This window comes from Sparus aurata, chromosome 14, assembly GCF_900880675.1.
Source record: "Sparus aurata chromosome 14, fSpaAur1.1, whole genome shotgun sequence".
Lineage (NCBI taxonomy): Eukaryota > Metazoa > Chordata > Actinopteri > Spariformes > Sparidae > Sparus > Sparus aurata.
In genome coordinates, this window is record NC_044200.1 from 563,254 (window position 1) to 591,162 (window position 27,909).

The 27,909-nt window shown below is 42.5% G+C and overlaps 1 protein-coding gene and 1 long non-coding RNA gene across 4 annotated transcripts; both read left to right on the forward strand.

Moving 5' to 3' along the window:
* Positions 1-5,061: 5,061 nt before the first annotated feature.
* On the forward strand, positions 5,062-7,093 carry LOC115595271 (uncharacterized). Of its 3 annotated transcripts, none has more exons than XR_003986672.1 (3): positions 5,062-5,077; positions 6,292-6,502; positions 6,750-7,093. It is a non-coding gene; the product is annotated as an uncharacterized LOC115595271 (long non-coding RNA). The 3 variants fall into 3 exon arrangements; XR_003986671.1 differs by lacking the exon at positions 5,062-5,077 and adding an exon at positions 5,113-5,216; XR_003986670.1 differs by lacking the exon at positions 5,062-5,077 and adding an exon at positions 6,112-6,172.
* A 9,458-nt stretch (positions 7,094-16,551) lies between these two features.
* LOC115595175 (uncharacterized) lies at positions 16,552-22,437 on the forward strand. The gene is made up of 5 exons (XM_030439336.1): positions 16,552-18,202; positions 18,356-19,365; positions 19,646-19,801; positions 20,090-20,182; positions 20,721-22,437. Exons 2-5 carry the CDS (start codon positions 19,264-19,266, stop codon positions 21,033-21,035), a joined length of 666 nt encoding a protein of 221 aa, XP_030295196.1. The 5' UTR covers positions 16,552-18,202; positions 18,356-19,263; the 3' UTR covers positions 21,036-22,437.
* The last annotated feature ends 5,472 nt before the right edge of the window (positions 22,438-27,909 follow it).

Consider the following 27,909-nt stretch of genomic DNA (forward strand, 5'->3'; position numbering starts at 1 on the left):
ACTCTTGCATGTCACTTCACACCACCACACTCTGGCATGTCACACAAGTACACTCTGGCGTGTCACGTCACACAACCACATCTTACTCTGGCATGTCACGTCACACCACCACACTGGCATGTCACGTCGCACAACCACACCCTGGCATGTCACGTCAGACCACCACACTCTGGGCACTCCATCACACTCTGGTTTGTCACGTTCCACCAGCACACTCTGACATGTCAAGTCACACCACCACACTCTGCCATGTCACGTCACACCAGCACACTCTGGCATGTCATGTCAAACCACCACACTCTGGCATGGCACTTCACACCACCACACTCTGACACGTTACCTCACACAACCACACTCTGGCTCACGTTGTGATGTGACATGCCACACTCTAGATCAGCGATCCTCAATAGGCGCATCCGGCCCGCTGGCCTCCTGTTTGTGGCCCCCGAACTTTTATTCCTTCATCATGGGTTTTGGTTGGGTCAGCACGTGTGCACCGGGACTTGTCTCCATGCCAACGATACAGAGACAGCTGGGTCACTCACCGCTGCGAGCGCAACTTTTAACTTTCACTTTCGTTTTCGGGGCAGTTCGCGCATTCACATTTTGCCGGTGGTAAAAGATTGAAAATGGCGTGTTTCCAAGTAAACTGCTGTTACAAAGTGAACAGTGAACATCCGCCAATCAGAGAAGTTGGGATTTAAAATTTGCATTTATTCTCACTCTGACCAGGACAAGCCCCACATATTTTACAGTGCAGCAGTAACAAAGGCCAGACGTAGTTTGTAGTTCTACCCCATTTCGTCATGTAATATCAATCACGCAAACATTGTAACGGACGGGGAGTTTCTCCCGGCAAACACCCTTTTACTCACGGTGCCAAAATGTTTATCATCCTTGTTAAAACTCAACTCCATTTAATCAAAGAACAAATGACTTGAATTAACCCACAACCATCTTACATATCATCTTATTCACAAACACATTCACGAACCATAATTACACCAACACCAGCAGAATATCCAAGAGTCATTGCGCCACAGTCCACAAGGGGCGTTACAATATGCCAGGAGAAGCTGTGATGATTTCCAATTTGAAACGGCATTATGAGATGAAGCCTAGGAATTCTGAAGAGACATTTCCTCAAAATCAAGAGATAAGCACAACACAAATAAATGCACTGAAATCATCATATCGTCAGCCTCATAGCATAATTGCATAAGTCATATTTTAAAGTTTTTGGAAAACAAGAAAAAACATAATTTTTAGAAAACATATTGATATTTTGTATTGATATTGTAACAGTACATTCAACCAGATGTGTGAACAAGTATGCAAAAAGAAAAAGACCCATCATCAATTCCCTAACAAATAAAAAGTGACTTGGGCAGAATATGCCATGACTTAGGCATTTTTCGCTCTTACATATAAATGCAAACATCACATAACCAAAGTTGTTTTACCCTCCTAAATATAACCAAGATGTTTAACTTGTCAACCTTAACCAAGTTGTTTATTAATGTCTAACCGTAATCACTGTTTTCCTTTCCCACCCTTAATCAAAGTTCCACTCAGGTGCTGTGCAAACTCATTTTCACACTGTCTATTGATGAGGGAGGTTGTCATAGTACTGGTGGGCCACTCTTGGTAGTACTGGTTTCATTGCCTGCAAGTCATTGAATTTCCTGAGAGTAATTGCCAATTGGGAAGGAAAGAGTGGGACCCAGTGGAATCCCAGAGGAAACGAAAATTGGAAAAGAGATCTCAGTAGTGTCTCATTCATTTCTCCTAGACAACTATGAGATCAATGTGAGACCAAAGTGAGGCTGTGGCTGATTTCTTCTGTTTCTCAATTGTTTCTCCTGAGAAACAGGTGCAGAAAATCTCAACTTGGGCTCCCTCTAAGTTTCAAAGGAGATCTCATCAAGCTCTCAATGAAGTTTCAGAATGTCTCCCCATTGCTGGAAAGGAGCAAGGTTTAAGTGGTAAAGTCTCAAGTCTCACCTATTGATCCTAAGGAATTTTAGGAGAAACAAATGAGAAATGTTTGAGACCAAAAAAGACGACAACGAGACTGAAATGAGAACTCTCATTGAGCTCCTTTACGGCTCCATATACATAAAGGAGCAAGCTTTGAGCAGTAAAGTCTTCCTCTGGGATGGTTCTTCGGAGATGCTGATTCGCTGAGGCAGGTCAGTCAGACTCAAAATCCAACTTGTACCGGATTCGACCATCAGCCAAGTACTGGAGAGCCCGGAGGTCATGGACTGTGGGGTCACCAACTTTTTTACCTGGTCGAATATTGATGACATAGGCCCCAGATAACTTCATGAAGTCATTGTGGTATAGCTGAGTCATTGTATGGGGATGGATGCATTCATGCAGTCTCAAAGATGACAATGTAATCACGTGGAGTGTGAATATTTTTGATGATGCGCCATTCAATGAGGCTATGCATGGAGTCACACTCCATTTGTATGTGCCCTGCAACCACAAACTTTTGTTCAATGGCGACACCATGCTTCATGGCCAGATGAAGGTAGGTGTTGCTAATGGTACCACACCGATTTTGATATCCACAGCCATCACTCCAGACAATGACTTTCTCGATGTTTCCGTTGGCCTCTAGGATTGATTCAAAGTGTTTGGACTGCAGATGGGCAAAAACCTCACTGCTGAGGGAGCCTTCATGCTCCTCCCAAGCATAACAATACCCATCTTTGTTACTCAGGTTGAAGCAAGCAAAGTTGTGCATCTGTAATTTAGTTTTATAATACATTGTACTTGCTTTTGTCTGGGGGCACAGAAGAAAGCATTGATGGTCCATTGTCCACACTGAAAGTTTGTCACTGGATATTGAATAAATATGAACTCTTACCAGATAAAAACGAATCAAAGAGAAGAGCTAATGCTTCACTTGTGGACAGCCGAGCCCTCTTTCTCATGTTTCTGCCATTTTTGTGTATGTAAGGACATAGGCAGAAAGGCAGGATGATGCAGCAGTGGTAGGAGAGTAAAGTTAGGCAGATATCACAATTTGGCCAAAAAATGACTTAGGCAATTATTCTATGAGGCTAACGATATCAAGCTGCAAGCAGGATGCTTGTCACATCTATGTCACAATGAAATAAAATAATGCATGACTGAAGTGATGGACACAATGTTTGAAGGCAAACAAAAAGTGTATTTCAAACTATGTATTTTAATTTATGTTAAAATGGAAATTACATTTTATTTTAGTTCATATTTTGTTGTTTAGAATGAAAAGGACATTTTGTTTTGAATATTACAGTATTATTGCATGTGGCCTGACCGACCTCAATACATGGACCTTTGAGTCATTGAAAAAAATCTTTGTGGCCCTTTAAGATTTGTATTTGAGTACCCCTGCTCTAGATTGTCGTGTCACACCACCATACTCTGGCATGCCACATCACACCACCATACTCTGGCATGCCACATCACACCACCACACTCTGCCATGTTTCATGACACCAGCACAATCATGAATGTCATGTCACACCACCATACTCTGCCATGTCACGTTGCACCAGGACACTCTGGCATGTCATGTCACACCACAACACTCTGCCATGTCACCTCACACCACCGCAATCTGACATGTCACGCCACACCACCAAACTCTGCAATGTCACGTCACAACACCACACCCTGGCATGTCACGTCGCACAACCACACCCTGGCATGTCACATCACACCACCACACTCTGGGTCACACCAGCACACTCTGGCATGTCACATCACTCTGCCAGGTCACACAAGCACACTCTGGCATGTCACTTCACGCCACCACACTCTGTCATGTCACGTCACATCACCACACTCTAGGTCACACCACCACACTCTTGCATGTCATTTCACACGACCACACTCTGGCATGTCATATAACTCTGGTATGTCACACATGTACACTCAGGCCTGTCATGACACACCACCAAACTCTGCAATGTCACGTCACACCACCACACTCTGGCATGTCATGTCGCACAACCACACCCTGGCATGTCACGTCAGACCACCACACTCTGGGCACTCCATCACACTCTGGTTTGTCACATTCCACCAGCATACTCTGACATGTCAAGTCATACCAACACACTCTGCAATGTCACGTTACACAACCACACCCTGGCATGTCAGGCCACACCACCACACTCTGGCATGTCACGTTACACCAGCACACTCGGGTATGTCATGTCCCACCACCACACTCTGGCATGTCACGTTACACCAGCACACTCTGCCATGTCACGTCACACCACCACACTCACGTGTCACGTGATACAAACACACCACACGCTATGGTGGTAAATCGATGTCAATACAATTAGAGAGACACGCAGCAACGCACGCACGCATGATTATTTTGTTATGCGTGCGTGCGTGCGTGCGTTGTTACGTGCATATTGTATTTCACTCGTAACAAAAAGCTGCGTACGTATGAAGCAGCGTGTGAACGTCTGTCTGTCACTGTTTGACAAATGTTGTTAGGCGTTCACACGTACGTGCGTTCGCCGACTCTGATGCTTCGCAGCCGGAAGTTGATCTGCAGCACGCACACCAGTTCGCGTACATGAACGCCTCACGTAGTTGGCCTTTTCATTTTTACCAACCAGGGGAGGCAGCAGTGAGCCATACTTTGCCTGCCGGAAATTCAAAAGAAGAAGAAGATGCATGCCAGGGTGTGGTTGTGCGACGTGACATGCCAGAGTGTGGTGGTGTGACGTGACATTGCAGAGTTTGGTGGTGTGTCATGACAGGCCTGAGTGTACATGTGTGACATGCCAGAGTTATATGACATGCCAGAGTGTGGTCGTGTGAAATGACATGCAAGAGTGTGGTGGTGTGACCTAGAGTGTGGTGATGTGACGTGACATGACAGAGTGTGGTGGCATGAAGTGACATGCCAGAGTGTGCTTGTGTGACCTGGCAGAGTGACGTGACATGCCAGAGTGTGGTGGTGTGATGTGACATGCCAGGGTGTGGTTGTGCGACGTGACATGCCAGGGTGTGGTGTTGTGACGTGACATAGGCCATTTGTGGTCATTTGTGTTGTGTAAGTTTAAAAGTAGAGTCTGGAGTATTGCTTGTTACAGTTTGTAAACAAAACATTGAAACTGGGCCCCTCCTGTCGGGCTCAACTGTGTAATGTTAGCCTCCTGCCCCTGACAGCAGCAGTTACCAGGACCACAAAGGTAAGGAAACACAGTCCGAGAGAAGCGCTGGTGCCTCCGTCACCAACACCGGGAGCCTCCGGTGTTATGTTGCCGTTGTGGTCAGCTGCAAAGACGTTATTAGCGGCAAATGCTAACCCCTACCGCTAGCCAAAGTTAGCATCGAGTTAGCTCACCACCACAACAGTCTACAGTCTAGGCTTTAGTTGTCAGTGACGGGAATCGGCCCGCGGCTCCAGCGCTTCACTCAGGCTATATTTCTTTTTCTTTGCCGTCCTGACTGCTGCTGCTGAGAGAGAGAGACGTGCTAGCACCATGGATGTATTGTTATAATAGATCCATGCCTAGCACTCAGCAGCATCAGAAACAGCTAGTGGGGCTTACGGGAGGGCTACACAGCCACCACCACACAGAACTAGAAGCCAGGTGATGATTAAGATGGGTTTCATTTTTAAAAGTCTAGCGTTTATTTTGGGCAAAAAACTCAAGACTCAACCTTTTAACAGGGTTCATAAAACTCATTCTGAGATAAGACTAGACAAGATAATAAGGTATTAAGCACCAGAACTGCGCTCCCTGCTGTCGAAAAGAGCCTCCGCAGAGTGGGTTGATGCAGCAGGTGGAAAATGTATATTGTTAGTGCTGCTAATCAGTTAGCTCGTTAATGCTTATTAGGTGCTAATAGTTAGAACTCTCCTACATGTGCTTGTATTATTGTTGTATATTGGCTGTTGTTAATTAAGCTGAATGATTCATTCTTATTTCTATTGGTTGTTTACCATTCCTGTTACTGTATAGTGTACCTGCTGTTCTGATAACTGCTTTTTATTCTCTGTTACAGAACCACACAACTTTCATATACCTTCCACACACACATACTCATCTGTCACACCCACACCATCAACCATTCCTAATCAGCAATTGAGAAACTAAAAGGATAGTTTAACAACAGATCCACTCAGACACATGTCACACTGGTGAAAAGCACCTGTAGAACTGAGTTTTGAGAGCTTAAAAAAATAGTGTTGCCTGTAACGTTGTGTCTGGTTTTCACCATTTTATATACCTACACCAAGCTTGTCCTCTTTCACGTCAGGTGTATTGTTGATACAGGGCTAAACCAGGGTTTGACAAGAGTTGCCAGTGTCTGATTCTACACCCGAACACAGCAGAGTGGGCGGGGCCTGCAGACCAACCCAGTTACACCTGCAGCGAGCAGACAGAGGAAGAGGAGTGTGAGATCCACGGAGAAAGAGAATGACAGCTGTCGCCAGCAGACCGGCATTGACTGTCGGACTAATTGAAATGTGAGTTTATACTCTGCCCTAGGGATGTAATGAGATCAAAATCTACAGTATTTGCCGTCATTTCATACCCTACATGTTCACAATAATATTGAGACACTTTTGTTATCACGATATCGTGGTATTACCAATACGTTACATCCCTACTCTGCCTCCATTGTGCGAGTAGTGATCCCTGGTCGTGGAAAGTTATTGTGAATGTGTGTAAAAGTACAGTGACTGAAGTCTTCCCCCCCTCCCCACATGACAGCGTAAGAGGCCGGCGCCCAAGGACGGTGTGACAGCAGTGGTGCCAATGACGAGAGTGATGTTGGCCCGAGGTGACGGTGAACAGCTGATACTCTGCCCCATCGTGTGAGCAACGATCTTAGGACGTAAATGAAGTGGTGTGCATGTATTGGGTTTAAAAGTGCAGTGACTGCCATCTCGTTTCCCCCACAGCTCCTGAGTCTGCGCCCGGCAGAGGACGGTGTGCAAGTGGAAGACCAGCGGTGGTCGTGGAGAATCGGTGTTACCAAGTCACCACAATAACGGACCCCTTCCCCCCAGACCCCATTCTATAATTTCTGTGAATAAATATTGTTTTAAATGCCCTTTACGGTCTCCAAGCACTTTCTTGGTTATCGAAACACACGTCATATACGTCAGCGTAGATGAAAGCCAGGTCAGAGACAAGAGAGACAATGAATGAAATCCCGCGAAATGATGTGCGGTCAATATGACCGCTTATGGCCGAAATAGGTAAAACAAATCATATTTTCTATTCCTTTTTTGTAATTTATATAAAAAATATTGTCAATTAAAATACAGAGACTTTTAGAAAAATGGTTTGAAGTCTGTAATGTTTGCATTTTGTTATTAACATCACAGACTGATAACTTAACTGATAATGTTCAAAGTTATTATTATTAGTATTATTATTTCACATAAACACACAGTAAGTATAACGGTACTGTGCTTTTCGTTAGTTCTTTATTGCTTTAGCAATATTGTGGCATTCATGGCAATAAAGCGAATTTGAAATTTATTGAATTAATAAACCTTTAGATTCTTGATTCTTGCCTGTAGACTGATAAGTGTTGTGTGTACAAATGAGCAATACATCCAGATTTCCTGAGATTTGTATTGTCAATGGGAATTTAAATTTAAATATCAGGCGATGTTTTCTTCATGGAAATTATTTTTCGGGCAAACAATTACAATAGAGAGGGATCCGTTGTGTGACAGTGGAGCGGAGGGTCAGCTGCTGGATTTTGCACGCACGGTCAGTATTATTAGTAGGTGTTTGAGGTGTATTACGTTTGCAGACATTATTATATTTAATGTAATAATGTAACAGCCTTTAAGTGCGCACAGTTTGCGTGTGTATGCAGGGGCCCGTGGTCATGATAATCCCCTCTATGGCTATAAGAGATGATTCAATTTCATGTAGTTTTTATTGAATCAAAAATATATAGGTAGCCTATTATCTAATAAAATAGTCCCACTGTAAAAAAATAAATAATCAAAAAGTCTGCAGGGCGACTGGGTTGTGGGTCAGCATGTCGTCTTCTCCTCTGCTTTAAAAAACAAACAAACAACAACAACAACAAAAACTGAGCAGCACTGCTCAATCCACTCATACATTGTTAACCTTCCACAAAGACAAGTTATGTTAAAACGGACGAGAAGAGGGGTCATCCCCCGGCAGATCGCACCCATGGGCCACAGTTTATTTCAAAATTGTGCGAGTCCGGCTGGAAGTGGGGATTCCAGCACCACGGATAGTGCGTGTAAAAAGATTAGACAAACGTTTAAATGTGTTTGCTGCAAGCGAAAATATACTACATGATAAATGAAGATAGTGACAAAGGCCTATTAGCAATAAAAAGCAATGAGTTGTGTGAGTGCGGCTGGTGAGCAGACGGCAGTTTTTGATGTAGGAAGTAATGTAAACTTGAAAACCAATTTCGGAACAGCGGTGTTTCGGAGTGGGGCTGTTTCGCAATGGAAGGGTGTGTCGGAATGGAAGGCTGTCCCCTCACTCCGGGGTTAAAATTAATCATGTCATGCAAAAGCCTATATGTCTGTATCTCGCATTGGATCGATTGCACCATCTACACTCTAAGAAATGAAATAGTGATGTTGTTCATATTGTGTAACTTTGTTGTGGTAAATTTACTATAACTATTAAGTTTTTACATTTCAAGGCTACAAAACACAGAAGATTCAAACGAACATAACCACCTCACTTAAATCATACATGCACGCAAAGATACTCTACGACGCATTCTCAGACATGCGCAGTAACCACGGAGCAAAGCAACCGCCGACACTTGCGCGCCATGTGCTCAGTTGGAAGCCGTCATCCTTGAAAAAATTGGTAAGTACTAATGTTTCCCTGATACAGTATGAAACTGTGTTGTGTCAACCGACGGTAGGTGTTTTCAGTTTTTAATGCCCTCGGTTGTCCATTTTGAAAAAGTTTGGAAAACGGTCATTGCTAACTTCGCCAATGCTAGCTTAAAACGCACGCACGCACACACACACAGTTTCTTGCTAATGTGTCTTTGTCGGCTTTTTTTCCCAACACGGCTGCAGTGTGATGTTTTTCATAATACAGTGTGAAACTGTATGTTGTGTCAACCGACGATAAGTGTTCTCAGTGTTTAATGCCCTCGGTTGTACATTTTGAGAGTTTGAAAAACGGTCATTGCTAGCTTAAAACGCACGCACGCAGGCACACACACACACTTTCTTGCTAATGTGTTTTTATTATCGGCTCTTGGTTTATAATTGCCTCTTTCAGCCTCATATTCTCACTTAACCTGTTCTATTGTCAACAAACACACGTGGAGATGGTTCTGCAATCGAGCTACACAGTTGTTAAATGATTCGCTGTTTGCCTGTCACTCGTAGCATATGTCCAGGGATATGTTAGGCTGTTAGATGATTGGCTGTTGGCAGTCACTCTTAGCAAGCTCCATTGTCAAGGGATGTGACAGGCTGTAAGCTAGTTCATATTTGTTACACATGTGCTTTCATGTTTACATTTAGTGCATATACATAAAATGATCGAACTGTTTTCTTATCACTATGGGGTGGTGATGCTGCTTTGTGTTAACCCTTGAGGCACCTTAGGGTACCAAACGTGTACACTCTGCTTTTTTTACGTCTTTAATTCTCAATATCTCGGTCAGTTTAAATGCTAATTATATGAAACTTGGCCAGGATTAGTTTTTTATTAATACTTTTAAAATTCCATGATCACCTCTATTGTAAGGTGTATAGATTAGGAGATTCGCATGTTTACCTACACTCTTTCACCTAAGGCCCGATTTGGACACATTGACTCCCATTATAACCACATATTTTTGATATACTGTATTCCTGACATATTATAATGCTTTTCCCATGAATACCTAATAAATCTAAGCCTCTGCCTTCAAAATACAGGGAAAACAGGTTTTAGGTCTGATGACCCCCCTCAAGCCCCCAGGGGCAGCAGAGCTTTATCACATACAGTTTCAATGGAGGCCTGGTTCTCTTACTCTGCAAAATGCATGGCAATAAAAACACTGAACACCATAAAAATTGTCTTGGTTCATGGAAGTGATATAAAAGAGTGTGTATGTGTGTGTGTGTGTATGTGTTTGTGTGTGTGTGTGTGTGTGTCTGCGTGTGTGTGTGTGAAATTTGAATAATCAAAGGCCAAATGAGCCGTTTGCTTTTTGCTTTTGCTGTTTGTTGATCAGCAGAGAGCCACCTCTCCTGTTGGATGTGTGGTACAGCATGTTTACACAGGTGCATGTTTGAAGTCTGTGAGAATAGTTTGCAGCCTTGTCTGGCTGGTCATTTCTCCAGCAGCCAGCCATGAAGAGAAACTAGAGGAGGCTCTTGCTGCAGTCTTGCAGTGAGAGTGAGCAGTATGTTACTGAGGTAGATGTTACCAGCAGTGAGGATTCATCTGAAAACCAGGAGGGATCAGGGGAGGAACTCCTGCCAGGCACAGAGGGGTCCTTGGAGCCCTTGGAGGTCCTTGGAGGTCGTTGGAGGAGGACGAGGATGAAGAGGTGGTGGAGGAGGAGGAGGAAGAAGAGGGTGAAGAGGCAATGGAGGATGACACTTCTCCATGGAGAACCAAACATGGGAAACTCCTGTGGTCTCCCACACATAAAGAGTCTCTGCCGTTCTTTCCCCCTCCTATCTTGACTGCACGGCTGACGTACTACGCACTTGCCAGAATCAGCAGCACTGAGACTGCATTTGACCTTTTTTTCTCTGAGGACATCCTGCAGCTAATTCTGCACTTCACAACGTGCAGGGAGGAGGTCAGTAAATGAATGGATAGATTTGATTGAGGAGGAGCTGCAGGCCTACCTGGGGCTGCTGATATTAGCAGGCATGTTCAGGTCACAGCATGAGTCAACCAATGAGACAATGAGACAATGAGAAGGGATGTGCAATTTTTGTTGCAACAATGTCCCAGAAGAGATTTTTGCAGATCAGCCGTGTGGTTCGATGACAGACTGTCCCGGCCAGACCGCTGCAGAAGAGACAAACTGGCCTTTATCAAGGACCTGTGGAGCAGATATGGAGCACCGGCCTCCCTGAGCTGTTTAACCCAGGGAGGGACATATGCACTGATGAACAGCTGGTCCCTTTTAGGGGCCGCTGTTCATTCAGACAGTATATGCCCTCCAAACCTGCAAAGTATGGGTTGAAGATTTGGACTTTCTGTGACATGCTGACCACGTATGCTTGGAGGCTCCAAGTGTATACAGGAAAGCCTGCCTCAACACCTAGAGAGCAGAACCAAGGGATGCAGGTGGTACTTCAACTCACTGATGACAGGGTGCGTACGGGTGCTTGAAATCCGTGAAAGTGCTTGAATTTCAATGTTGTGTTTTCAAGGTCTGAAAAGTGCTTGGATTTTAGTTTAAGTGCTTGAAAGGGCTTGACATTATGTCTATGCTACTGTCATATACTCTGTCTTTCACAAAATTGGGATCAGACTGGATAGTTTGCTTATAACAAGGAGAAATAAAATCAGTAAGAGAACCGTATGTGGAGATGTTTCCTCCTGGGCTCCGCTGAGCCTCTCTGCTCCTCTCCGCGACCTGCCGGTCTGTGTGTGACCCCGCCCCTTTCGGAGAGAGACAGCAGGAGATGACAAAATGCCGGGAGGCTGTTGTTTTAACAAGCGTTGGCTTGAAAATGATAACTACAAACTATGGTTAAGATAAGGACCGAATCAAAGAGTGGTGTCATGCAAGGTCTGCAAAAAAGATTGGCAGATTTGTGCAAATGGAGAGCCTGCGCTCTCCAGTCACAAGAAATGTAAGTTAAGACTTTTTGAGTAACTTAGGCCAACACTGCACGTTAACACTTTATGTTAACTGCTAACGTTAGCTAAACCATAACACGCTAAATAATAATTAACACACCATTAATCACGTTAAGTGACCTCGTTAAGTTAGCGCCTGATTGTCCGTGTGTCGTTACACATGCAGACTGGTAGCAATAGAGAAGGATGGCTGAAGAGAAGGTCGAATTTGATGCACCAGAGCTGAAAGTGCCAGAGTCAGAAACTGACTGTTGAGTTTGACTCTGTAACGTCACACCAGGCACTGACATACGTAAGAGCTTTAAGTGTGAAAAGGAAATGTTCACTTTTCTCCCATTTTCATGACTTACTTCTAATAAAGTAAGATTAGCCTACATTGTAAGGCCCTTTAGCTAATGTTTATGAAGTTTTTGTATGTTTTATCTGAATACAGACTGATGTGAAACAGATTGACGTTATGTCGCTGTTCTATTGGCTGATATATTATAGTCAGTAGCCCAGCAGCACTAACCTGTTGAGGCAATGATAGCTTAACATTACCTTGTTATTGCTAGCCTGGACGGGGATCTTGCTCACAATTTTTCTAAAAGACGGAGAATCCACTGTTGAAAGTGGCAGCATATCTTCGACAACATACTCTGCCACAGTCTCCTTACTCCTTGAGGTTCAAGCATCGCAGAACAGGAGAATGTTTTTGCTGCTTGGTTTTTTCTCCGCTCTCATCCTCAGTTTGCTTTCTTTTGGTTACTAGCTTAATGTTAGTGTGGCACCGCTCTAGATGTTTCGTTAAATTACTTGTGTTGTTTCGCGAGGTAGAGAGATCTTTTGGTTTTGCACACAAAGTGCACGTAGCTATAATGTTCTTCACATCCTTGTCTCTGAGGAACTGAAAATAATGAGCGTATGTCCATCTTGCGAGTGTTGAGTCCAACTTGTCTGCTGCTGCAGTCGTCTTCTCCTCAATCAATAGTTCTCCAGCACTAACAGGAAGCTGTTGGCGAATTTGTATAAAAACACACCACTTAATTTTGGGTTTAAAATGCATTGTAACATGCGTTACTGGGATTTGTACCAAGTAAAATATTTTTTTTTGTAATGCCTTACATTACTGCGTTACAGCAAAAAGTAATGCATTACAGTAATTGCATTACTTTTGTAATGCGTTACTCCCAACACTGCATTTTGAAACATACAAATTTATGTCAAAAAAGAAAATTACAGGGTGCTCTCAGGTCTCTGTCTCGGTGCGAGTGTGTCTGAAGAACGCCAAGTGGCTTCCATTTTTTTGGATAAAACTTTGTGTTCTCCTTTAATTTCTAAACTTTTTGCTATTATGAAACATAATTTTAGAAGTTTACAGCATAACACAGTGTACATAATTGTGATAAAAAGTGAAAAAAAAAAATTAAAATGAGTGTATTATAATTCCTGTAGATCATGTATTTTACCCCAGCGATATGGTGCTGGAAAAATTTGAAAATGACCCTTAAAAGTGCTTGAAAAGTGCTTGAATTTGACCTTGAAAAATGTGTACGAACCCTGTGATGAGCTTGAGGGCCACACAGTCACCACCAACATTTTTTTTCACATCTTTTCCTCTCGCTGATGAGTTACAGAAGAGGAGGATGGCCCTGGTGGGGACACTTAGGTCCAATAAACCTGAGCTCCCCCTGCAGCTGCTCAACATCAGACACAGAGAGGTGCTTTACTCTGTGTTTGCATTCATCCGCAACAGGACTGCTGTTTCTTATGTCCTGAAGAAAGGCAAGAATGTTCTTGTCTTGAAGTCAAGACAAGAATGTTCTTGTCTTGAAGTCAAGACATCGGGAGCCACAAGTCCAGGAATCTGGAAAACCAAAACCTCAGATCATCCTGGATTACAACAGATGCAAAGGGGCTTTGGACCACCTAGACCAAAAATAATAATGTATCCAAATCAGTGTTGTTATCAATTATTGACCCAGTCAAGGCTCTAATGAGCTCATCCTAAATATTCCACTTTGTACTTTATTTTTGGACAATATTCATATTTTGTGTTTTTCTCATTGATAAAATCAGGTGTTTTATGACAAAAAGGGCATAAAAATATGAAAAAAAGAATAAAAATATAAAAAACTTTATATCTATGGTTAGGTCTGAAGTTGTTGAAAAGATTTGATGCAGTGAAAGTGAAAAAAAATATTTATATATGACATTTTTATTACAATTTAATGAGGGACCATTTTGGGTCCCGAGGTTAAAACTTGTAAGTTTGTATAAAAAACTGTCATTGCTCCAAAAATAATAATGCATCAAAATCAATGTTGTTATCAATTATGGACCTAGTCAAGGCTCTAATAACCTCATCCTAAATATTCCACTTTGCACATTATTTTTGGAAAATATTCGTATTTTTTGTTTTTCTCATTGATAAAATCAGGTGTTTTATGACAAAAAGGGCATAAAAAAATGAAAAAAATATAAAAGACTTTATATCTATGGTTAGGTCTGAAGTTGTTGAAAAGATTTGATGCAGTGAAAGTGAAAAAAAAATATTTATATTTGACATTTTTATGACCATTTAATGAGGGACCATTTTGGGTCCCAAGGTTAAAACTTGTAAGTTTGTATAAAAAACTGTCATTGCTCCAAAAATAATAATGCATCAAAATCAATGTTATCAATTATGGACCTAGTCAAGGCTCTAATAACCTCATACTAAATATTCCACTTTGAACCTTGTTTTGGGAAAATATTCATATTTTGTGTTTTTCTCATTGATAAAAATCAGGTGTTTTATGACAAAAAGGGCATGAAAACATAAAAAAACATTAAAAAATATAAAAAACTTTATATCTACGGTTAGGTCTGAAGTTGTTGAAAAGATCTGATGCGGTGAAAGTAAAAAAAATTATTTTTATATATGACATTTTTATTACAATTTAATGAAGGACCATTTTGGGTCCCGAGGTTAAAATTTGTTAGTTTGTTGAATAAACTCTCATTACTCCAAAAATAATAATGCATCAAAAGCTATGTTGTTATCAATTATGGCCCTAGTCAAGGCTCTAATAACCTCATACTAAATATTCCACTTTGAACCTTATTTTTGGAAATATTAAAATTTTCTGTTTTTCTTATTGAGAAAACTCTGGTGTTTTTATGATTAAAAGGGCATAAAAACATAGAAAAACATAACAAAATCATAAAAACTTTATATCTATGGTTAGATCTGAAGTTGTTGAAAAGATTTGATGCGATAAAAGTGAACTAAAAGTTTTTATATATGACATTTTTAGTACACTTTTATGAGGGACCATTTTGGGTCCCGCGGTTAAAACTTGTATGTTCATTTTAAAGGTGCCTCAAGGGTTAAACATCTATGTTTTTAAAGTTCTTCTCTCCCAAAGGGTTGCAATATTGGGGATGGAAATGTTTTTTTTCTGACATTTTTTCCAAATAAGCGAGTTTGCTGTGTGCCATTGAAATATTTGTGCTATTGTCAAGTGCAAAGCTGTTATTTCTTGAATTCTTAAATGGCCAGATGATTTTCTTTTGTTCCAGTTTATACTGTGTCCCTAAATATTGAACAGAAAGCAGGAGGAGGTCTGGTGGACTTGATCACTTTTAAAAAATTAATATTTGAAATTTCATATCACATTTTTAAATCTAATAAATAATCCTAGAGTGATACTAAAGGTGTAATTTTTGTGTGCCCCGTTTTCATAATTTACATCAATGAATTGCTTTTGGTAAAAATATACAGGTCGGGTGCAGTTGACTCAGAGAGGCTCAATGTAACATTATCTAACTGCTATTTACTAATATGTTCCATATCTGTTTTATAAGCAGTTCTAATCCTAACATCTGAAGAGATTACTAATCACTGTCTCTCTTCTTTGTAGGCTCTGAATGTGGAGGTGCAAACAGTGCTCTGAGACTGTAGCTACGAGGTACCAGTTATTAAAACACTACAAATTGAAACATTATCATTACGGTCAGAGACACTCATATCCATGCACATACTATGAATGTCCATGCTCATTCAAAACATGGAATGCTCTTAAAACTCATTTGAGTCGATGTCATGTAAAGGTGTTAGGTACTAGAAGTGCAGAACTGGGAGTTTTTACATGCCTTTTGTGCCCTGGATGGATTTATAACTTCTCTTGGAATAAACACCTTTTTGACTGAAGACCTGTTGCCTCGCCTCTGATTTGGACTTAGGCTCTGGAGTAAATTTTTGGACTTAGTCTCTGGAGTGATTTTTGGACTTGGGTTCTGAGCAGTTTCACCTCTGCTCTGAACTAAGGTTCTGAGTGGATTTCTCCTCTGAGTTGGATCTAAAATCTGGGCTGTTTTTCCTTTAATTTGGATTTTAACCTTCAAGTGGATTTACTGGGCCTGATTGTGGAATAATTTGACGGATAAGGATGGTAGTCTCCCACTACAGCATCCACATTGCACAGTTAAAGACTTTAAAGTTGAAGTAGTGAAATGTGGTAATGTAAATGGTGATGAATATGCATCTGAAGACCATCCAGGTGATCTTGGAGAAACTGCTTCAGACTTAGACTGTCATAATTTGATTGAAACTGACACACCAAATGAGAACTTGCAAGAAACAATCATTCAAAAATTGGCAACTGTTCTTTTGAAATTAGAGGTTTTTTCACATGTGCCATGTTCAGCAATTGATGGCTTGCTTGAGGAGTTACATTTCATTTTGACCTCAGGATGTGTCCTTTCAGGATGATGAGCATCACAAAAAAAATCCTTTTTTTGGTAAAGATTTAAGGATTTCCCTATGTTTTTATATCGACGACTTTGAGGTTTGCAATCCATTGGGAACATCACGTAAGAAACACAAACTTTGTGCAGTGTACTGGACTTTAGGTAACTTACCTCCTGGTTGCAGCTCTTCCCTTTCTTCAATCTACTTGGCACTGTTATGCAAAAGTGATTATGTCAAAACTTTTGGCTATGAAAAGATATTTGAACCTCTTTTGCGTGATGTAGTGATTCTTGAACAGCAAGGCCTATATATTCCACATCTTGGAGTTTTTATCAAGGGCACAATACAGTGTGTTGTTGCTGATAATCTAGGAGCACATGGGCTAGCTGGATTTGTAGAGAGTTTTTCAGGACAATATTTCTGTCGATTCTGTACAGCTCAGCTTCCAGACATCCAGACGCAGGAAGTAAAAACAGGATTTTTTGAGCGCATAGCAAGGAAGTTCACCAGCTTCACATCAGAACAGCTCAAGAGAAGGGGATAAGATGCTTTGGGGTAAGAAAGTCTTGCATTTTAACCAACAGTCTTTCTCACTTTAATGTGACAACGGGTTATCCCCCAGATATTGTCCACGACCTATTTGAGGGCATAGTTCCCGTCAAGTTAGCACGGTGCATTCAGGTGCTTATATCTAAAAAGTTGTTCACTCTTGAACACCTCAATAATCTTATCCATTCTTTTCCTTACAAAGGGGGAGATAAAACAAACTGGCCACATTTCTTACCAAAAACTTTACAGAGGAAACACACAGTAGGTGGCAACGCACACGAAAATTGGTGTCTGCTTCGTTTACTCCCTTTCATTGTAGGAGAAATTGTTCCCAATGAGGAACCTTCTTGGCAGGTGATTTTGGATTTAAAGGATATTGCAGAATTGGTCGTTGCACCTGTTCACAGTCTAGAATCAATTGCATAATTGGAGTGCAAAATATCAGATCATCCAAAACTTTATCAGGAACTGTTTCCAGATCAAAGGTTGTTGCCCAAACATCATTTTCTCGAACACTATCCAGAAATGATCAAATGTTTTGGTCCCCTTGTGTCATTATGGACCATGCGCTTTGAAGCCAAACATAGCTTTTTTAAGCAGGTTGTTAGGCATATAAATAACTTCAGGAATGTAACTTTGTCATTGGCAACAAAGCATCAGTTAATGATTGCCCATTATATGCTTTGTCCTGACAATGAAAACTTGTCCTTGGATGTTGTTCAAATCTCAGAGGTCCCCATTGATGTCCTCAATGAGGATGTTGTGAGCACAATTGCCCGGAAATACCCTGAAATCACTACTGTAAACCTTGCTCAAAGTGTCACTGTTAATGGCATAAGGTACAAAAAAGGTATGATAGTTGTGCATGGATCATGTGGTGGTCTGCCTGAATTTTCAGAAATAATTCAGCTGTGCATTATAAGAAAGGATTTGAGTCTCATCATTAAGAAACTGACCTCATGGTACAGAGACCACTATCGAGCTTTTGAGTTGCACCCAACAACACAGTTTGCAGTGGTTGAGCTGAAGGAGCTCTCTGATCCGTGTCCTCTGGCTGACTACAGAGTTGGATCCGTACGAATGGTTACTTTAAAAAGATTTGTACATCTGACAGGTAATTTCTTGAGATGAAATATGGTAAAATGTTTTGTCAGTTATTAAAACTCAGTTACTCCAAAATAAAGTGTTGCAATGCTAAAATTCATTATGCAAAGGCCAGTGAGATTTATGTGAGAAAATTATTTTGTATTTTGTATTTGTTTTTCAGAATAAACACAAGATGGCTGCATCACTGAGAGTTGTACTTGGAGCGGACAACGCAGCAAAACTAACTCTGCCCAATGGGATGCCGGATTCAGTAGAGGCTCTGAAAGAAGCTATTAAAAGACAATTCAGCTTGCCTGGAAGGTTCAGACTGCAGTACAGAGACATTGAATTTGACAATGAGTTTGTGAACTTGACAGAGATCTCAGAAATCAAAGACAAGAGCACTGTTAAAGTCATTTACTTAACAGATGAGTTGGACACAACCACATGTCAACCTGTTTTACGATGGTTAGATGACAGTTATTTGTCCACAGCATCAGACACAGATATACTTTCCTCCCCCGAATCTACATCTTCAGGTTCTTCTTTTAGGTCACAGCCATGGCCCCAAAATTTCCAGATACCTCAGTTTAATTATGAGGTACAGATTCAGTTGGAAAGGGCCAACCAAGCCTTTCTGAACAGTGGTTCTCGTTTGAGTCCAAGTCCCAAACTAAAGTCGGATAAACTTGACGGTTTGGCATCAGAAATTGTTAAATACAAAGTTTATCCTTCAAGTTCAGAGTTCGATGATGTGGCCCAGGCACTGATAACAAAGTATCCTTGTTTAAAGGAGCAGGGATCAGTTACTGGCTTCTATGGATGGAAAATTAGTTTGAAGTATAAAATGGCAAACTACCGTACAAGACTGAGGAACATTGGCTGCCCAGAGTTGAGCATAAATGCCGCCAAAGAAAAGGAGGTGCCGTGGGTCAAAGTCAAAACCAGGAGAAGAAACCAAAGAAAGCAGAGGTCAACTTCTGTCCTGATTACCCAGCAGGCGAAACCAAAGAAAGCCTCAAAAAGGAAAGGGAGGCACTTACATTAGAGGTGAAGAAGAAGAACAACCATCAGCTAATCAACATTAAAATGGAGAAAACCTTCGCCCATAGAAGACGAGAAGTAATTGAAGATATGCCCTTCATAGCAGAGTTTAAAGACAGATGGCCAGCCCTGTTTTGTGAGAATCAGGTAATGTTCATGTTTTTGTTTTGTTTTGTTTCTTTTTAAATGGTTGTACATTTATTAAACAATAAGCTCTTCGTTTTGGAAAAAAAAGAAGGAAAAGAAATAGACTCAAGTATGTCAGTGTTCTTTTGAACCAAGTGAATGAAGAAAATACAATGCATGTGGTCAACCTGTCCGCATTACAATGCACAGTATATTAGCATAAATGCAAACCATTAACCCACCACCTCAGAAGTTAGTTGAAAGTGACATGAGATCATTTGAGAGACTCAATCTGTTTCAGGTAAATTCAGAGTTCACCCGTATTACCACAGTTCCCCTGCTGTCAACCTTTATGGCTCAACTGGATCATTACTCCAGCCAACTGATGAAGGTTTTCAAAAAGAAGGGAGGGGCAGCAGGACGCAGAATTAACCTGATCATGGTTGCCATGGACCAGGTGTGTGTTTTTCACTCAAACCCGGACTCGGAGTTGAACTCTTAACATAAAAAAGCTGTTTAACCTCGTTTCATTTTTAATCGAGTTCAGATATGCTTTAGACCCAGATCATAATCAAATGTAGTATTATAACAAAATGAACTTATGAGCATCATTAACACAATTTCTAATTATATTTCATTATTCAATATCCTCTGTTTATGTCACTTTAATATTAAAAGTTAAAAATCTAAAACTATAGTTATTTTAAAAAGAGTTGGTAAAAGTTCTGTTTTTGGTCTCCCACAGAATCCAAGCATTGAAGTAAGACGGGAATGCATACTGAAAGCATTATGCGTCTACTTAAATGAAGAGCCTGACAACCTTGTTAAGAAGTACATGGTGAGTTGTGACACTGTTAATCAACCATAGCATTTAATATTGCTAATTAATATAAAAAAATGCAGCTTTTTAAACACTGTCATGTTAATATTTGGAAACCTGTCTGGATAGCTTACATTCAAATTATCTTGTGATATAATGTGTAAATATGACAATTCAGCAACAACTTTTCCAAAGATAGCAGACATTTAATGGACACATTTTGAATATATATGAATATATAGTATATGGTTACAAGTATAGAATTTAGAAAAGACACTGCAGGCTAATAATAACAATCACTCCTGTTAAGAAAACAACAACCATGAAACTCGTAGATATTCCTTTATTATTCATTTTTGAAGCTGTTTCTGCAAACCAAATTGCAACAGATCTCTGTGACCCAAACAAGTACTTCCTAATAGGGTAATGTAGATTAATTGTTCAACAAACACAATTTACCAGTCTTATTCTTTAAAGAAACTGGAAAAAATTAATGGAATATATACATTAATAATACATATGTTTGATTAAAATTGTTTCTTTCTGCCATTTTGAGGATGTTGATGTAGTTGCAGAGACAGAAATGGAGAAAGTGGTTCTGGGCATCTACGCTGTGCAACGAGAGGGAGCAGAGGCAACAGATCCACTCGACGATGTTGGCATCCTTGTTGAAGGATGTTCGGTGCTGCAAGACCTCAGAGATGTGGCAAATGGCTTCGCAGCCCTGTTTGGCTTGATCTACTGTTTAAACTTGAGTTATCCCAAGGACCTGCGATACACTTTTGAGTTTCTTCAAAAAGTGGTGATGGGATTGGATGGGAACAAGCTCTCCACTAAGGTGCAAGTCCTCAAAAACAAACTGCATAAGTAAAGTGCCATCAAGACTATAGATAAGAACTGGACTTGGATCGGATCTCTGTTGATCCCTACGCGAGAAAAAGCCAGCGCTTTGGGACTGTGGGCTGATGCTGGACTGAAGTTTCAAGACATTGTTTTTGTTGGTCTGTAATTGTGTTATTTGACATTTTTGCCTTTGGTACATTGTTGCACAAGTGATTGAGTTGGAATACATAAAGAGTAAAAGTAAGGTAGCCTGCAGTAAATCTTATCTGACACTCAGACTGAAGCATGGTCATGATGGTCAGAGACAGTTATATCCATCACATACTATGAATGTGGAGGTGCAAACAGTGCTCTGAGACTGTATCCACAAGGTACCAGTTATTAAAACACTACAAATTGAAACATTATCATTACGGTCAGAGACACCCATCCATGTACATACTATGAATGTCCATGCTCATTCAAAACATGGAATATACTTAAAACTCATTTGAGTCGATGTCATGTAAAGGTGTTAGGTACTAGAAGTGCAGAACTAAGAGTTTGTACATGCCTTTTGTGTCCTGGAAGCGAAATACCATCTAGTTGAGAGTATTTTTCTCACATCAACAACCATCTGAAGCATTATGAAACAGTAACTTGTGTGTTTCAAGATTGTACTTTTCAGACTAATATATATTCTACTTACAAATCACATAAGAATAGGAGGCATCCACAGTGCACAGTTAGAGACTGTTTTGACCTCAGCAGCGCTGCCTATATCACAAAGCACAGCTTTTGAAATTTTCAGTAAACATTACCTCGAGGTTGACCAGCTCATAATTAACGAACTCAGTGTTGCCATTTCTACTAGTAATCCATTGGTAAAAGCTATTGCTAAGGGTGGAAAAGTTTAAGGTTGTGGCAGCTGTTGAGTATGTACTGGAGGCAAAGTCCAACAAAACATTTCAGTATGTTCCCTTACTAAAGTCTCTACAGCAGTTACTTGATCGTAAAGATATAGTTGAGAAGCTTGTCGATAATCATACAAATGTATCTTCAAATGTAAACCAGTATGTGATGGTTTAAGGATGTCCCTATGTTTTTATATGGACGACTTTGAGTTTTTTGACATTTTCAGTAAACTGAACCTCTAGGTTGACCAGTTTGTAGTTAACCAAATGTTTAAGTTATCTATAAAACTTAGGTGGTTCAACAAATGTGGATTTAATCAGGTGTGGGGCTAAGAGTAACATGATGTACCTGTACTCTTTATTTTTATTTCCTATGTATATTTTCACTTTTTGTGAATGTGAATATGTGTGTATACTGTAGACAAACAAATTACATTCTCATATTCCACCATTATACACATGTTATGTGTTATAGTCCCACTGTTTCCTAATGTTTTTTCCAGAGAGTATAATAAAGGCTCAAGTAAAATAAAGCAATTTAAATTGTATTTATTTAACTTGTTGATTTAGCCAGTACAACTAGGGTGTTGCATTAACACAAACCTACCACATTAATAATGTTTATTTTTGTTAATTTAATTGTTGTACTGGTGTCAGTGAATCCAACATAATATTGTCGTGTTCATGCAATATAATAATGTCATGTAGCTTTAAAGTAAGAATATTAAGTTAGATTGACTTAATATGTGTTGTTCACATTAATAGTGATTTGCTTTTCCTGTTTAATTAACACAGTTTTGTGGGACCGGTTGACATAACCTAGTTAAGTAATATCAACATTTCATTTCTTAGAGTGTACTGGATGAAAATGGAACACAGAACAACTACGCAAGGCGTTCATGTACGCGGACTGGTGCGCACGGTGCAGATCAACTTCCGGGTGCGAAGCTTCAGAGTCTGCGACCGCACGTACGTGTGAACGCCTAACAACATTTGTCAAACAGTGAAAGACAGACGTGTGCACGCTGCTTCATATGTACGCAGCTTCTTGTTACGTGTGACAGAGTTTGCGCACGTCATTTCCGCGTACGCGCGTGAAAAAAAATTTCAATCATCTTCATACGAGCATTGACACGTGCGTTTGCAAAAAGACGCATAAATGTTACGCGTAGTCACTACTTGCGTGCGATTACTGGCGTGAAGCAGTCATCACGCGTGAACGTGCGCGTGAACGGGAGGCCATTATAAGTCAATGAGGAAATTACATTACACGTCAGGCGCGGCTTGCTGCACAGGCGTCAAAGCAGGCGCAAGTGACACGATCAGTTGATAGGTGCGCACGCTTTTTGAAACCATTCTACCGCCATACACATGCTGGCATGTTACTTCACACCACCACACTCTGACATGTTACCTCACACAACCAGACTCTGGCTTGTCACGTTGTGATGTGACATGCCACACTCAAATTGTCGTGTCACACCACCATACTCTGGCATGCCACATCACACCACCACACTCTGACATGTCACGTCACACCACCAAACTATGGCATGTCACGTCACACAACCACATCTGACTCTGGCATGTCACGTCACACCACACCACTAAACTTTGCAATGTCACGTCACACCACCACACTCTGGCATGTCACGTCACACAACCACACCCTGGCATGTCACGTCACACCACCACACTCTGGGCACTCCACTACACTCTGGCCTGTCACGTTACACCAGCACACTCTGGCATGTCACGTGACACAAACACACCACACTCTGTCGTTTCACATCACACCACCACACTCTGCCATGTCACGTCACACCAGCACACTCTGACATGTCATGTTACACCACCACACTCTGGCATGTCACGTGACACAAACACACCACACTCTGTCGTTTCACATCACACCACCACACTCTGCCATGTCACGTCACACCAGCACACTCTGGCATGTAATGTCAAACCACCACACTCTGGCATATCACGTCACACAACCACACCACACTTTGTCATTTCACATCACACCACCATGCGCCGGCATGGCACTTCACACCACCACACTCTCACACGTCACCTCACACAACCACTCTCTGACATGTCACATCACACCAGCACACTCTGGCAGGTCATGTAACTCTGGCATGTCTCGTCACACCACCATACTCTAGCATGTCACGTCACACAACCACATCTTGTTCTGGCATGTCACGTCACACCACCACTCTCTGGCCTGTCACGCCACACCACTAAACTTTGCAATGTCACGTCACACCACCACACTCTGTCATTTCACATCACACCACCACACTCTGCATGTCACGTCTCACCAGCACAATCTGGCATGTCATGTCAAACCACCACACTCTGGCATGTCACGTCACACAACCACACCAAAATTTGTAATTTCACATCACACCACCACACGCCGGCATGGCACTTCACACCACCACACTCTGACACGTTACCTCACACAACAACACTCTGGCTTGTCACGTTGTGATGTGACATGCCACACTCAAATTGTCGTGTCACACCACCATACTCTGGCAAGCCACATCACACCACCACACTCTGACATGTCACGTCACTCTGGCATGTAACACCACAACACTCTGGCATGTCACGTCACACCACCACTCTCTGCCATGTTTCATGACACCAGCACAATCATGAATTTCACGTCACAACACCATACTCTGCCATGTCACGTTGCACCAGGACACTCTGGCATGTCATGTCACACCACAACACTCTGCCATGTCACCTCACACCACCGCAATCTGACATGTCACGTCACACCACCATACTCTGCCATGTCACGTTGCACCAGGACACTCTGGCATGTCACGTCACACAACCACACCCTGGCATGTCACATCACACCACCACACTCTGGGTCACCCCAGCACATTCTGGCATGTCACGTCACTCTGGCAGGTCACACAAGCACACTCTGGCATGTCACTTCACGCCACCACACTCTGGGTCACACCACCATACTCTGCCATGTTGTATCAAACCACCACACTCTTGCATTTCACGTCACACCGCCACACTCTGGCATATCACGTCACACAACCAGACGCTATCATGTCACAACACACCACCACTGTCTGACACGTTACCTCACACAACCACACTCTCGCTTGTCACGTTGTGATGTGACATGCCACACTTCTAGATTGTCGTGTCACACCACCGTACTCTGGCATGTCACGTCACAACACCACACTCTGGGCACTCCACTACACTCTGGCATGTCACGTTACACCAGCACACTCTGACATGTCACGTCACACCACCATACTCTGCCATCTCACATCACACCACCACACGCTGGCATGTCACTTCACACCACCACACTCTGACATGTTACCTCACACAACCACAGTCTCGCTTGTCACGTTGTGATGTGACATGCCACACTTCTAGATTGTCGTGTCACACCACCGTACTCTGGCATGTCACGTCACAACACCACACTCTGGGCACTCCACTACACTCTGGCATGTCACGTTACACCAGCACACTCTGACATGTCACGTCACACCACCATACTCTGCCATCTCACATCACACCACCACACGCTGGCATGTCATTTCACACCACCACACTCTGACATGTTACCTCACACAACCACACTCTCGCTTGTCACGTTGTGTTGTGACATGCCACACTTCTAGATTGTCGTGTCACACCACCGTACTCTGGCATGTCACGTCACAACACCACACTCTGGGCACTCCACTACACTCTGGCATGTCACGTTACACCAGCACACTCTGACATGTCACGTCACACCACCATACTCTGCCATCTCACATCACACCACCACACGCTGGCATGTCACTTCACACCACCACACTCTGACATGTTACCTCACACAACCACACTCTGGCTTGTCACGTTGTCATTTGACATGCCACACTCTAGAATGTCGTGTCACACCACCGTACTCTGGCATGTCACATCACAACACCACACTCTGGGCACTCCACTACACTCTGGCATGTCACGTTACACCAGCACACTCTGACATGTCACGTCACACCACCATACTCTGCCATCTCACATCACACCACCACACGCTGGCATGTCACTTCACACCACCACACTCTGACATGTTACCTTACACAACCACACTCTGGCTTGTCACGTTGTCATTTGACATGCCACACTCTAGAATGTCGTGTCACACCACCGTACTCTGGCATGCCACGTCACACCACCAAAATCTGCAATGTTACATCACAACACCACACCATGGCATGTCACGTCACACAACCACACTCTGGCATGTCACATCACACCAGCAAACTCTGGCATGTCACGTCACACCACCATATTCTGGCATGTCATGTCACACCACCGCAATCTGACATGTCATGCCACTCCACCAAAATCTGCAATGTTACGTCACACAACCACACCCTGGCATGTCACGTCACACCACCCCACTCTGGCATGTCACGTTACACCAGCACACTCGGGTATGTCATGTCACACCACCACACTCTGGCATGTCATGTTACACCAGCACACTCTGACATGTCAAGTCATACCACCACACTCTGCCATGTCACGTCACACCACCACACTCTGGCATGTCACGTGATACAAACACACCACACTCTTTCGTTTCACATCACACCACCACACTCTGACATGTCACGTCACACCACCATACTATGGCATGTCCCGTTGGAGTCATGTACTCATGTCACGTCAGACCACCACACTGACATTTCACGTCACACCACCACACTCTTACACGTCACCTCACACAACCACACTCTGACATGTCACATCACACCAGCACACTCTGGCAGGTCATGTAACTCTGGCATGTCTCGTCACACCACCACACTCTGGGTCACACCAGCACATTCTGGCATGTCACGTCACTCTGGCAGGTCACACAAGCACACTCTGGCATGTCACTTCACGCCACCACACTCTGGGTCACACCACCATACTCTGCCATGTTGTATCAAACCACCACACTCTTGCATTTCACGTCACACCACCACACTCTGGCATGTGACGTCACACCGCCACACTCTGGCATATCACGTCACACAACCAGACGCTATCATGTCACATCACACCACCACACGCTGGCATGTCACTTCACACCACCACACTCTGACATGTTACCTCAAACAACCACACTCTCGCTTGTCACGTTGTGTTGTGACATGCCACACTTCTAGATTGTCGTGTCACACCACCGTACTCTGGCATGTCACGTCACAACACCACACTCTGGGCACTCCACTACACTCTGGCATGTCACGTTACACCAGCACACTCTGACACCGTACTCTGCCATCTCACATCACACCACCACACGCTGGCATGTCACTTCACACCACCACACTCTGACATGTTACCTCACACAACCACACTCTGGCTTGTCACGTTGTCATTTGACATGCCACACTCTAGAATGTCGTGTCACACCTATATTCTCTGGCATGTCACGTCACAACACCACACTCTGGGCACTCCACTACACTCCACCATATTCTGGCATGTCATGTCACACCACCGCAATCTGAGATGTCACGTCACACCACCAAAATCTGCAATGTTACATCACAACACCACACCATGGCATGTCAAGTCACACAACCACACTCTGGCATGTCACATCACACCAGCAAACTCTGGCATGTCACGTCACACCACCATATTCTGGCATGTCATGTCACACCACCGCAATCTGACATGTCATGCCACTCCATCAAAATCTGCAATGTTACGTCACACAACCACACCCTGGCATGTCACGTCACACCACCCCACTCTGGCATGTCACGTTACACCAGCACACTCGGGTATGTCATGTCACACCAGCACACTCTGGCATGTCACGTGATACAAAACACACCACACTCTTTCGTTTCATATCACACCACCACACTCTGACATGTCACGTCACACCACCACACTCTGCTCTGCCATCTCACACACCACCACAACCGCGCATGTCACTCTTCA